Source organism: Onychomys torridus, chromosome 5 (genome assembly GCF_903995425.1).
Source record: "Onychomys torridus chromosome 5, mOncTor1.1, whole genome shotgun sequence".
Classification (NCBI taxonomy): domain Eukaryota; kingdom Metazoa; phylum Chordata; class Mammalia; order Rodentia; family Cricetidae; genus Onychomys; species Onychomys torridus.
Window position 1 is genome coordinate 114,747,287 of NC_050447.1, and position 13,013 is coordinate 114,760,299.

The 13,013-nt window shown below is 44.0% G+C and overlaps 1 protein-coding gene across 2 annotated transcripts in view; it reads left to right on the forward strand.

The window, feature by feature from the left end:
• Window positions 1-824: 824 nt before the first annotated feature.
• Tmem170b (transmembrane protein 170B) overlaps window positions 825-13,013 on the forward strand; it is a 30,912-nt gene continuing 18,723 nt past the window's right edge. The window contains exon 1 of one of the 2 annotated variants that reach the window (XM_036187047.1): window positions 825-1,287. In XM_036187047.1, the coding sequence (XP_036042940.1) occupies window positions 1,191-1,287 (97 nt within the window). In that variant the 5' untranslated portion in view covers window positions 825-1,190. The remainder of the gene's footprint in view (window positions 1,288-13,013) is intronic. The other variant, XM_036187046.1, reaches the window with a different exon arrangement.

A 13,013-nucleotide genomic window follows, 5' to 3' on the forward strand; every position in this document is an offset into this window, starting at 1 on the left:
TCAATTTTTATTTTTCAAATTAAAAGGTTTCAAACTTCAAGAAAGAGTGTAACCAGCAAAATTGGACTTAAGATGCTTCTGAGGCTGACCTTGGATTTGAAGAACAGGGAAAGGGGACTGATCTAGTTTAAGTCCTAGGGAGGTATGTGTAATAGACTCACAATTGTAGATGAAAAGAAGAGCTAGAGCCAGCCGGGGCCAGGAGGATTCAGACACCTGCCGGGCCTTGCGTCAGTAAAGTGATTTCAGATCCTGCAGCCCTGGGAGGTCAAGTTCGTACTGCCGGCAGGAAGGCTAGTTGAAATGACAAAGGGGATCTATTTCTGTTTTAGTGGATTTAGCAAAGGAAGAGACCTATCCAGGTCACTGGACTCACACTCAGACAACCCCCGCAAATAAAAACACCGTAACACTGTCATTTACATCTTCGCAAAAAGTTGCTCGCAAACGCCCTCACGGAGAGGGAGGGATCTGGAGTCGCGAAGCACCGTCTCAAAATAAAGTCCAAACTGAGAGCTCCTCGGTTCCACGCGCAGCGCTCTCACGCCCGCCCGGCTCACCGGCTCGGGGGTCTCCGGGGGCGCGCAGTCGGGCGGGGGCGAGGGGCGTGGAGGCTGTTCCCTCGGAGCACCCAATCAGCAGCGAGCCTCGGCGGTGGCGCCAGTGACGTAGGAGGCGCTCCCTCCGCCCCACTGCGGGCGGACGCCGAGTTTTCAGCCGCTGCGGGCGGCGCACGCGAAGCTGGGGCAGTGCGCCTGCGCAGCCGCTCACCCGGGGGAGGCGGGGCAGAGGGGCGGGCACGCGCATGCGCGCTCCCGGAGCGGTCGCGGGCGGAGGGGGCGGCTCCTCGAGTGTCGGCGACCCTAGGGCCGAGCGAGCGAACGGCAGGCGGGCGGCAGGTGCCGCGGCCCGGCGCCGCAGCCTCGTCGCGCGTCCCCGCGATGAGCCTCGTCCCGCGGCCTGTCCCTGCCGGCTGCCGGTCCGCGCGGGCCTCAAGGCGTGACCCGAGCCTCGTGGCGTGGCGGGCCCCCGCGGCGCGACGCGGGCCCTGAGCGGGAGCGGCGGTGCCTCCCGCGGCCCAGGCCTCGCCCTCCCGCGCTCCTCGATGTCTCCCCGGCGGGGAGGACGCTGCCTGCGACACCCGCCGAGCGGCGCCCCCCGGAGCGCCCCGCTGTCGCCCCGCGGGGACGATGAGGGCGGAGGGCGCCGACCACTCGATGATCAACCTGTCGGTGCAGCAGGTCCTGAGCCTCTGGGCCCATGGCACGGTGCTGAGGAACCTCACGGGTAATGCGCGGGGCCGGAGGGAGCGGTGGGGACCCACTTCACGCGTGTTCTGGGCGTTCTCACCCCCGGCCTGGTGCCGGCCGCTGGAGCACACGCGAGTTGCGCCCGTGCCCAGACTGGATCACAGTTCACGTTTGTGTCTTTAACCCCCCTCCCACCGCCCAGCGTGTACACACACACACACACACTCACACACACACACTCACACACTCACACACACTCACTCGCTCAGCTTCTTGCGGTTTCGATCATTTTTATTCTTTCTTTCCTGGTGTAGCTCTTTTTCTTGCTGACAAATCTCAAACCAAATGCAGCACTTCCATTCCCTGCGCACCGTGATCTGTTTGCTTGGACCATTCTTTTCTTTTTTGGAGAGAGAGATGACTAAGTAGATTATAGTGGGTCAGGGGCTGGGCCAAGGTCTAGCTAGAGCAGTCAAAGCAGTTGTCTGTCTTCTCTGCTGCTGCTTTTTGTCTGTCTGTGTCTCCTTCTGGCCTCAAGTTGCTGCATCTGTGACTTTTGCGAATTCTGTGTATTTCCCTTCAGTAATCAAGGTGATTGGGAATTGAATTTAGATACGTTATAGCATCAGTTTGTGGTTGTTAGAGTGAGGCATTAGTACACAACTTATTTTCATCTATAATCTGTAGGCTTGCTTTGGGAAGAAACTTTTGGTTTTCTTAATGTGGAAATGTTTATACTCTTGAGTTTTTAAAAGAGCTTCTCAAGAGGAATAGTGACGGGAAAGCAATAGGATTAACAATTTGAGTCTGGGATGTCTGCTTTTCTGAAACAACAACAACCTCCTCACCCTACCCCCCCCCCCAAAAAAAAACCCCTCAGTTCTTTAGAATGTCTTAACTCCAATTGAACATTAATATTTCAAAATCTGTGTGATATCAAGTTAATAACATATAGTATGCATATGCATATATTTATAGGTAAAAATCTGACCTGATGCAGGGCTCACATGTTCAAAGAGAAAAATGTGATGGAATTATGTAGTACCAGGACAATTTTCAGGTTACTTAATTCCTTATATAAGGAAACTAAACAATTAAAGGAAACTCTGGAGCCAGTAGACTCTTTTTGGTTGCATGTTTATAGTTCTGAAAAGTTAAATCCACATAAAGATAATTTTAAGATAAGAATCCCTTATCTTACTTATGACTTTGTGTTTATCCAGTTTCATATTTCCAAAGTATGAGTTGTTTATTAATAACGATAAAGACTTAGTAAAAATGTATATCGCCTATATTAATAACTAGCTTGGCTCATCAAGGTATTTTATACAAAGTTAGCGTGGGGACTCTAAGAGTAAAGTGTAAATGTAGTGGACCTGTTCGCAAGATTTAGCAGTATTTTAAAACATTTAAGATTCTTATCATTACAGTGGCTTTCCAGCTCCACAAGTCACCCAGTTGGTTAGGAATAGCAGATAGCAGTCCTGGAGAGCTTTGCTTATCTCTGGTGTGAGCCTAATGATTGCTTATAGACAGTGGCAGCCTGTGGTTTGGTGTGTCTGCACATACAGAGGGCCATACCTGTCCCATGTATAGCTTGAGGCTTGGTCAAGAGATGCTGTCTGCTGTGCCATGTGCAGCCCAGTCTGTTCAGAACAAGCAAGCAAGCACAGCTCCCAAGACCATCAGCCCACGTTGATTGTCTCCTATGGATTACTCTCTCTGTATATAATTTCTAGTCTTAATAGCTCTGCAGAGGAGACATACAAAGCAGTTCAGGCAAATGAAGCTGATCTAAGTTCTAGTGAGCAAATGGGGCTTCAGAGCAAACCTGTCTACAGGATGCCTTCCCCTTTCCCTCTCCACAGCTCTTTATTCAGCTTCATCCTCTGTTCTGTCAAGCAGTGTGACTTTCTTGCTTCATCCTGCTACTTCTGCTCTTTGTACCAACTTCTGTTTTTAATTGTGTTGTAATTTTTGTCTCTCTAGCCTGAGTGTATTGAAAGTGAGGCTGCTGTCTTGCTCATTTCTGAGCTCTCATGTCATAGCGTACTAGACTCTGGCACATTGTGACTGCTGAATCCATGTGTATTGAAGCGAGACTGTGAAATAGGACCTAATGCAGGACATAGACATGCTGCTGCGTTGTGTTTCATCTAGGACTCTTAGAGTGAATGTGCTATTCAAGTGCAGTGGGGTGCTTAGGCAGCCTTTCTAGACAGTCATCTCACACACTTGGAGGTCGGGCAAATGCATATTGAATGCAGTTGTATTTAGTGCTAGGTACTGGCTTACATGTTCTTTATTTGATATTGTCAGTAGTTTTTGAGAGATTGTATATCTTCACTTTACAGATGCAGCCGTTGAAGCAGGAAGCAAGCTTCAGTTTGGTAGCTTACATGATTGTCCCATGTACTGTTCATTCACAAGGCATATTTGGCATCATAGAAAACTTGTAAGTGAAATAGATAATGAAAAGAAGCAGAGGATAAAACCAGGCTATCTTGGATTATGGCTGAAGGGATTATAGAAATCTGGGTATTGGGAATTTGAGTTAATTAAATACCAAATAAAAGAGAAGTAAACTCTTGTTTCTGTTCTTTGTACAAACAAAGATTTTCTCTTAGAATTTTGTCTAAGAGGCAGGAGTCTGCTTTGATAGGAATGAACTTAGCCAAGAAGAACTAGAAGCATCCGAACCCAAGAGTTTTACAGTTTCTGAACTACCACTCTGTCACTCTTACCAGCCTGCGGTGAGAGGTGTTTAATGGCAGAGGCAGGCCCGGAGCCTCTCCTGACTCTTAGTTCCATGCCTATCCTTTCTGCCCCACAGAGCTACTTAACCCAGGCAGGTCTGGAAAATAGTAAATCTTAGGATACTTAAGATTAGCCTGGCACATGTTTGTTGCAGCCTGGGAATATGTAGTTATCACCAGTGGCTGGGCCCCATACATTTCAAGACACATCCCCAACACCCACCCCACTTTCCCCCAGCTGCCTGAAACCACAGGTAGTATCTAGTCCTTAACATGCATACTTATGATACAGTTTACCTTCTTTTATGTGCAGCAAGATGCTTAACAATAAAACCATAAAGCCGGAAAAGTTTTAACTACACACTGTCACTACTGTATCACTACTGTTGCATTCTGATGCTATTAAGTAAAGCAATGGGCTGTTTGAATACAATCATTGAGATACTGAGGCAGCCTATCCAGTAGCTAACAGTCAGTCTGATAAGGGATATGGTTCCTAGGTCTGTATACCCTTGACAGAGATGAGTCTTAGAACAGAACAGCATGAGGTGTCCTCATGCTATTCAGAATGGCTAGCAAATTTAAAAGTATGAGTTGTTTGTTCCTAGAATTTTCTTTCTTTTTTTTTTTTTTTTTTTTGGTTTTTCGAAACAGGGTTTCTCTGGTTTTTCGAAACAGGGTTTCTCTGTGTAGCTTTGTGCCTTTCCTGGATCTCGCTCTGTAGACCAGGCTGGCCTCGAACTCACAAAGATCCTCCTGCCTCTGCCTCCCAAGTGCTGGGATTAAAGGTGTGTGCCACCACCGCCCAGCTTGTTCCTAGAATTTTCAATTTAATCTTTTTGGATGGTTGGTGATGCAGGTAGCCCAAACCATGGAAACTGAGATCTTCAATGATGGTTTACTGATTTGTCCAGTAAATAAAAGATGCTGGAAAATGTTAGATATTATTGAAAACACACAATGTTTTCTAACATGCTGAGTGGTTATTATTTTGTAAACTACTGACCTTATTTATTACATTCTCAGTCTTAGGAATTCTCTAAGGCTTGGTCAGCTGTTTAATGTTTCCCTCTTTTGGAGACATTCATATGAGAATTCTAAGAACAAGCCATTCCCAAATCCTGTGTCTGTTACTAGATGACCACCATCCACAGTTGCTGTGTGTCTACCCCTTTCTCTAGATATAATGTTTAGGATTCCTTCTTTGCTTAACCCTGAATAGGTTTTAGGCTTTTTTTTTTTTTTAGCTTATTAGAGAGATGAATGGCTTCCTTCCTTTCTTCATTCACAAGTACCCTTTTCTATGAATGTGCTCTAAATTCCTACCCCTCAATCTGAAGTTGAACTCCATACTGGGTCTACCTTTTCAGCTTTGTAACTTGATTGGTTTTTTTTCCCTAATAAGTAGCTGTATCTTTTTGCTTTATTTTGTTTTTCTTAACTGATTTGACTCCCAATTTGTATTCTGATCCAAATTTGGTTACTAAGGAGTCAGAGAAGAATTTTACTTCAGAAAAGGCAGGTCCTTAAACTGCTGGCCAAACATAATGGGGTTGGAAAAGGGATACTGGGCCCTGGGAGAAAAGTAGATGCTGTCTTAGGCTTTTCAACTTCCTCTTTGACAGCAGAAGATGGAGGGGGCAGGTGCACCCCTTCTCTTTCCTGGTAGTAAGTGTTGAGTCTGGGGTCCAATATATAGTGAAAGATAAAAGCTTTATAGGTATCTATATAAATACTGTTCATCTTGTGTATACATGTGCATGTATGTACAGTGGGTCCTCAAATTATGATATGGTTATGGTCTGATAAATTTATTGTAAGTTAAAAAAAACTATTAGTAGAAAATGTATTTAATATATCTTTCTTACCAAAACCAACACTTAGCTTAAGCTATCTTAAACGAGCTACAGTAGCCCCTGGCTGACCAGAAGTCATCTTAACACAACATCGTATTTATCAAACACACAGTGGGAACAGAGTGGTTGTGTGGATATAGGCTTACACCGTTTAAAAAAGTTGACAGTTTGTAAGTTGACCACTGGTAATCTGGGATCTTTCTCTATGTTTATTTACTTTTAGGATATTCATGCACATACTGTTACAGTTTCCATTTACAGTTTAATAGTTGATAAGCTGGTTTGCTGCCAGCCAAAAGGAGAGAAATAGTTCATACATGGTGGTGCAGTCAGCACCTTTATTGTTGTTTTCAGGTAGCTGTGCTCCCTTGGTGTGGCTGTGTGTCTACCATTAGGTCACATTCCCTTACTGAGGTAGGCATGTGTGGAGAGTGGTCAGAAATCCACCGCTGTTGCTCAGACCATCACCGCAGCTTTAATCATACACTCTGTGTTTGGTATTTGTACCAGATATTTTTGAAACACATGATTGGTATTTCTTACTCTTGTGGTGTAGCACAGAGCAGTAAGAGCATGCAGGACTGCGTTTTATAGCATGCACCGTTCTAGAAGGATCCCCTGGATGTTTGACAGACAGCACTCTAAGCTTTGCAAAGTCAGGCTCATTGTTCACTGGGTGCACACTTGGTTTCCACTCTATTGTCTTGGAACTGTACATAAGCCCCTGTTCTCTGGAGTACTGCGGATTCATTTTAAGAATATATAGGCTATGATTTTTTGACTCTTTAATAATTAACTATATAATTTTATTTATCTTTGCTTTCTTTAGTGACCAAGACAGTGAGCTAGACATAAAGGCAGGTCAGAGATGTTGTGCCTCTAGTAACTATTTTAGGAACCCCAAACTGGAAAGGAAGGGAAATTGGGTCCAGGGAAGGGAGCTAGAATTGAAAATGGTCAGGTGTGACAGTGACAGGCAGCCCTGAGAGCTGAGCACTGGGTACATATGGGTACATATCTTTGGGAGGAAAAACCTTTTTTTTTGGTTTTTCGAGACAGGATTTCTCTGTGTAGCTTTGCACCTTTCCTAGAACTCACTTTGGAGACCAGGCTGGCCTCGAACAACTCATAGAGATCCTCCTAGCTCTGCCTCCGGAGTGCTGGGATTAAAGGCATGCACCACCACTGCCTGGCGTGAGGAAAAATCTTAAATATGGCTACTCATTCAACACTTTATTGTGCCAGAACTATACCAAGCATTTCACATGTGTTTTCCTATAATTAGTGACTATGTAATTTATTAGCTTACTATGTATGATTAGGTAAGGTGTGATAGGCTAATTATGTATTTTAATGACCTATTTAAGCAATAATAGTTAGTCATAGACTACACAGTGGTGGCAGCAACACCTTTAAGAGGTCTCATTAACCTTAAGTAGGCGCTGCTGGTGCACTCCTTTAAGCCCAGCACTCAGGAGGCAGAGGCAGGCGGATCTTTGTCAGTTCGAGGCCAGTCTGGGCTACAAAGCAAGTTCCAGGACAGTCAGGGCTACAAAGAGAAACTCTGTCTGGGGGGCGGGGGGGAGGCTATTGATTTCGTTTAGAGACATTGAGCTAGTAGACTCAGCTTAAAGTAACTTTCCCCTAAATTTTCAGGAAGTAGGAAAAGCCAGGTTTTACCTGCGACTAAATGCCAGTGCTATAATATAAATCCTAGACTGTAACCAAGGGACACATACATACTTCCTGTAGGACTTAGAGAAGATGAAGTGGACCTTGGGTCGGGACTGTGGAGACCTGACTTGTTTGAGCTCCCTGACATACTTATGGCACTTCCCCTGCCCCTGAGGAGCTGTCCTGTATACTTGAGAGCACACTGATTTTCCTCATGTTTTCATAACTCACCATGGCTTATATCATCCTTATACAAAACAATTTGTGTTTAAGGATGGGGACATGTCCATGTTAGAAACTATTTGTAGGGTAACCTTTCCCTAAACCTTTTGAGTGAGCAGGACATGGCTCTAAGACTCTTCCATGTGTTTTAGTTGATTCTCCCAATACCCTACATGGTGGGCACATGGGCCCCGCTTGCAGGGCATGGGGATCAAGACTTGATGAGTCATTGCTGTTCAGCAAACATGTCTTAGACATGGAGGTAAACTGTACTTGGTGACCCCTCCTAGGCCTCTTGCAGTGAGTATTAACTTACAAATTTGAACTACTTGAATGCTGAGTTACAGTACTCTCAAATTTCATAGCTCAGAACAAAGACCATCTCACAGGTTCAGCTCTTTGGAAATAATGCTGTTTTTGGGTGCTCCAGTGCACCTGTCAGCTGGCCTGTGTTCCTTGCAGATTGCCCTGGGACCTGAGAGACAGCTTCCACAAACACATTCATATGGGAAGAAGGCTTCCGTGGGACTGTTCACAGTTATCTTCCCCACAAAAAGATGGGGACAAGTTGGACCAAAACAGAACCCACAAGTCTATTTAACATAATCTTGGAAGTACAATTTACAGTCTTGCTGTATTCTGTTGGTAACACAGACCAGCTTGTGTCCGTTGTGGGAAGCGAAAGCAAAAGTAAGTTTGGCTGGAACAGTTGAGGGCCTGCTAGAAATGAGCTTTAACACTTGACCAGTGTGGGGGAGGAAAGAGGCCTTCAGAGAGAGGAATGGTGTCCACACAGAGGGCAAGGGCACGCAGTCTCAGAGAAACAGAAGGCCACAAGGAAGAAGGCTGTTTGGCATGTACAGTCGTACGGAGTAGCCATGTGAAGCCTTTCCAGGAGCTAATCTGGACTCTTGACTGCGAGCCTGATGCTGGCCATTGTGGTGCATGCCGAGAAACAGATAAAATGGTCCTGGAGGACTGGACACTCTCAGAAGTGCTTCCTTATGGCTTGTGGACTTTGGGAAGGCCCGGGAATAGGCCCCTTCATCACTGGGCCATCTCTCCAGCCACAAGCTGCCTTACTTTAGACCAGCACGTATCTCCCAGAACTTGCTGTCTTTACCTATAACATTAGTGTTAGTTTTTATATTGGTCTTGCCGTGCACCACCACACCTTTAATCCTAGCAGAGGCAGGATGATCTCTGTGAGTTTGAGGCCTGCTTCGTCTACATAGTGAGTTCCAGGAAAGCCAGGGCTGTGTAGAAAGACCCTGTCTGACAAAACACAACAAGATGATAATAATAATATTGACATTGTCATATTAAGGGAAAACTGACTTAGACATTTTAAAGAGTTAAGAAAAGTTCAGAAAATATTAGGGGTCTAGAAAACAATTTTTCATGTGTATGTAAATGTCTCATTAATCTTTGAATTATATCATTTTCAAGCAGTGCTTCCACAGACTTTCAGTATGCTCATTTGTAGGGTAAGATTTGGAGCTAGGAAAAATCTTTGCTGTCTTATGACTACTTTGTAGCTCTTTGGACTGAATTGTTTCCTTGTACCTTGGTTTGAAACCTGAGTTCAGCATCTCTAGCTTCCTTCCAGTTCTGAAATTACTGTTGTTTCTATCCCACTGAGACTTAGCTGCCTCTTTGGGACTGCAGTGTCTCAATTGAGCATTCTTTACTCAGAGTCTCTGGTTGTGGTTTTTTGTTTGGTTGGTTGGTTTGGCTTAGTCTTTGGAGACAAGGTTTCTCTGGCTGTCTTGGAACTCAATTTTGTAGACCAGGCTGGCCTTGAACTCACAAAGTCTGGCCTGCCTCTGCCTCTCCAGTTCTGTGATTAAAGTTGTGCACCACTACCACCTGGCTTCTGGTTGTGGTTTTATTTCCTGACCTGCCATTCATGTATGTGGTCTTATACTTAGATTAAATTGAGGATCATGTTCTACTTAGATTGAATTTGAGGAACATGTTATGTGTGGAGTTTTATTAGAACTTATACTATTGCTATAAAAAGTTTATTTTTAGCTTTCAATATAAATAACCCTATATGATGAGACTGAAAAATCTTACCCATTTTTAAGATTGCTTTTAGGTCAGTGTGGTAGTACTACTATTTTTTAAAGCATCACATATATAAGTTAATTAGCTTGAGGGCATTTAAGTAATAGCGTGGAAGTCTTTTATAATTTATCTATTCCACCTTCATATAGATTCAGATTTTTAAATAATTATTCCATATGCTTTTCTGAATGAGTGATCAATATAAGGAGAGACTGCCGTAGCTTTAATGTTGAGCAGTTTTTAAGTTACTTTAAATAACCTTAACATTTTAAAGCAAGTGAAACTGTGATTATTGTAATGAAAATCCTGTTTTTCTAAAGATTCCCTTTTACTGTTCAATGCTGCATATTGTAATTTACGATTTTGAAATTATAGAATTAGCAAGCAAGAGGGTAATTTAGTCTAAGTGGGTAATAAACAGTATTGCCATAACTTTGAAAAGGCAGTGTGGTAAGCAGCTGTTGAAGGTGCCAGAACTGACTTTAAAAATTTGTGGTTTTTGTCTCCTAAGAAGCAAAAGCGGAGAGCTTTAGAGATCTAAGTAGGCTTGTATGTTAGAGGACGCTTCAAGCGGGTGGAGAGCAGAGTTCATTTGAGTGACAGGAAGACTTGTATCTGTGCTTCTTTAGCCTGTCAGTCCTTCTTCATGGCAGTGGCTCTTCTGTCTAGTACAGTGCCATTGGCCTAAGAACTGCCTTTCCTGTTGTTAGCATAAGTGCTGGCAGGTGTTTCTCCTAAGTTTTCCTTCCAAAAAGAAAAAAAGGAGAAGAAAGAAAAAAACTTTATTGTGACATTTTTGCTGGGTATAGGGATCTGCCTGCCTATCTTCCTCCATTTGGTTTGTTTTCCTCTGGGTGACACTGGCTTCTGGTTCATTGATTTGCTTTGGAGGGAAGGAATACTATTTGTCTGGCTTTGGATTCTGAGTCTTGGCTTTGTAGCTTGCTGTCTTTGGTCACTATATCTTCAGATATCTTTTTTTTTTTTCTTTCTGTTGTCTCTTCTGGATCCCTGTTACATAAGTTCTTTGAAGGAGCTCCATAACTCTTGGATGTATACTTCTTTTCCACTGTCTTTTTTTCCCCTTCTGTTTTAGTTTTAATCATTTCTTTGGGTATATCTTTAAGTACCTCAGTTCTTTGCCCAGCTGCCTCAAGTCTCTTGATGAGCCCATTGATGGCATTTTTTCTATCTAATATGTTTTGTTCAATTTTGGTCATAGTGTTTCCTTTTAACTCTAAGAGTTTCTGCCTAGCTCTTAAAACTCGCTGCCTGGTGGAATTGCAGACTGTGCCATCTGGGTCAGGTTCTGTTGATTGCTGTATCTCTCAGAAGAGAGTTTTCCAGTTTTTTGAGTGTATCTTAGTTTTTGTTGTTGGATGCAAGCTAGAATGAGGTACATAGTCTTCACTGGTAAAGAGGGCTGAGCTAAGTCTGAGTTTTGCTCTTGCTGTGGTTACCCTTGCTGTACCACATGCCTCACATTCTCTGGAGGTTGCTGCTGTTGTCTTGTGCTTGAGGTTGGACCTGGTGCTGCAGGGCTGCTCTCTGGTTAGTGCTCCATTGCCAGCTTCCATTCATCTCTGCATGCCTGCCTGCACTGGGACCCCTCATGTACCTGTCCACTGCTGAGCTGTTGCTTGTGACTCTACGCTAGGCTCATTGTGGGGATTCTGGTCATGCCTGGTATACGGGGGAATTGGGGTTAGAGCCTTCCCAGCATTCCTGCCTTTCCAAACCATGGTGGGCTAACTTGGCTTTTGTCTATGCTTGGTCTTGGGTTGGAGTTTCTGGTGCCTTCAGCAGTAACTGACCCCTGCTTGGAGTGGGCTCCTTGGTTCATGGACAGTCTTCTGCTTCTCCCTGAGGGTAGAACTTTTTCCTTCTGCCCTTCTCTATACTGGAGCAGCAGTACATTTTCATCTCTGGAGGGTAACAAGGTTTGCTGCTCTCTCATTGGCTGAAGGGGTTTGTTTGCTTTGTGTAAAAGGATCCCTAGAGGCAGACTGATCACCTATCTGGCCTACACCATCTACATCACCAGGAGGCTTTTCTAGCCTCCTCCTTACCACCCAGTCTTTCTAGGGCACACCCAGGAGAGAACAACACAAGCCTGTTTCTCACTCTGTCATTTTAGTCGAATGACAGTTAACACACAGATCTGGTTTCTTCTTACTCCCCTAGGTGGTACCATCTATGGAGGTGGAGGTGTCTTCTGACTGACTTTGTTGCCTAAGACCCTCCTTATGAGCTAAGGAGAAGTTTTGATTTTGTAATATATCTGATTGATAATTCTTTTAGCTTTCTGTAGCCTAAATTCTGACTCACATTTACTGTTTGAGTAAACCTAGATTTTAAAGGTATGACAAAATAGATGCTACAATTAAGGGAAATATAATATATAAACTAAAATAAAGCCATATAAAAGTGTAGGTTACATAATAGCTACCTTGTCTACTTGACATTTTCTTGCATTTAGTTCTCTTTATCTCTCGTCTTTCACTCACATTTTCGACAGTGTTGTGAGTAGACCAAACATGCTTTACCATTGTGTCATCCATATGCTCTTACCTAACACTAATCCTTTCTAGAAATCCAGGAGGCCAGATATGATATCTCTCTCGTCTCCTAATCAGGACTGGACCAGTGGTCGGTCCAAATATTTCTCAAGTTTTTTTCAACCTCAAGGCCAGTACTCAAGTCCAGGCCTTAACTTTCTTTGGACTTGTGACATCTCACCTTTGCTCATCTGCCCCTGTCTCAGTTTCCTGTCTCAGCTTCCTATCTCTACCAGAGTGGTATTTTTACAAATTGAGTTTGGTTATGTAACTTCTGCATTTAAAATCTGCAGTAGTTACAAGATATGGCAGGGCCGTTACAATCATGAACACACAGGAGCTGTGGCTACACCTGCATACCACACACACACACACACACACACACACACACACACACACACACACACACACGGAGAAAGGGAATGGGGAGGAAGACGGAGAGGTAGATAGGAGAATAGGGGTACTAGGGAGGAAGAAGGGGAGTCAGCAGAAGGGGGAGATGATAGAGGATAATGAAAGTGAATATTATAATACATTGTGTGCACACATGAAATTGCCTAAAATTTAAAAATCAAAAGCTTTTTCAGCAGGCTGCCCCAAATCTTCCACCATCACAGTAAAGTGCAC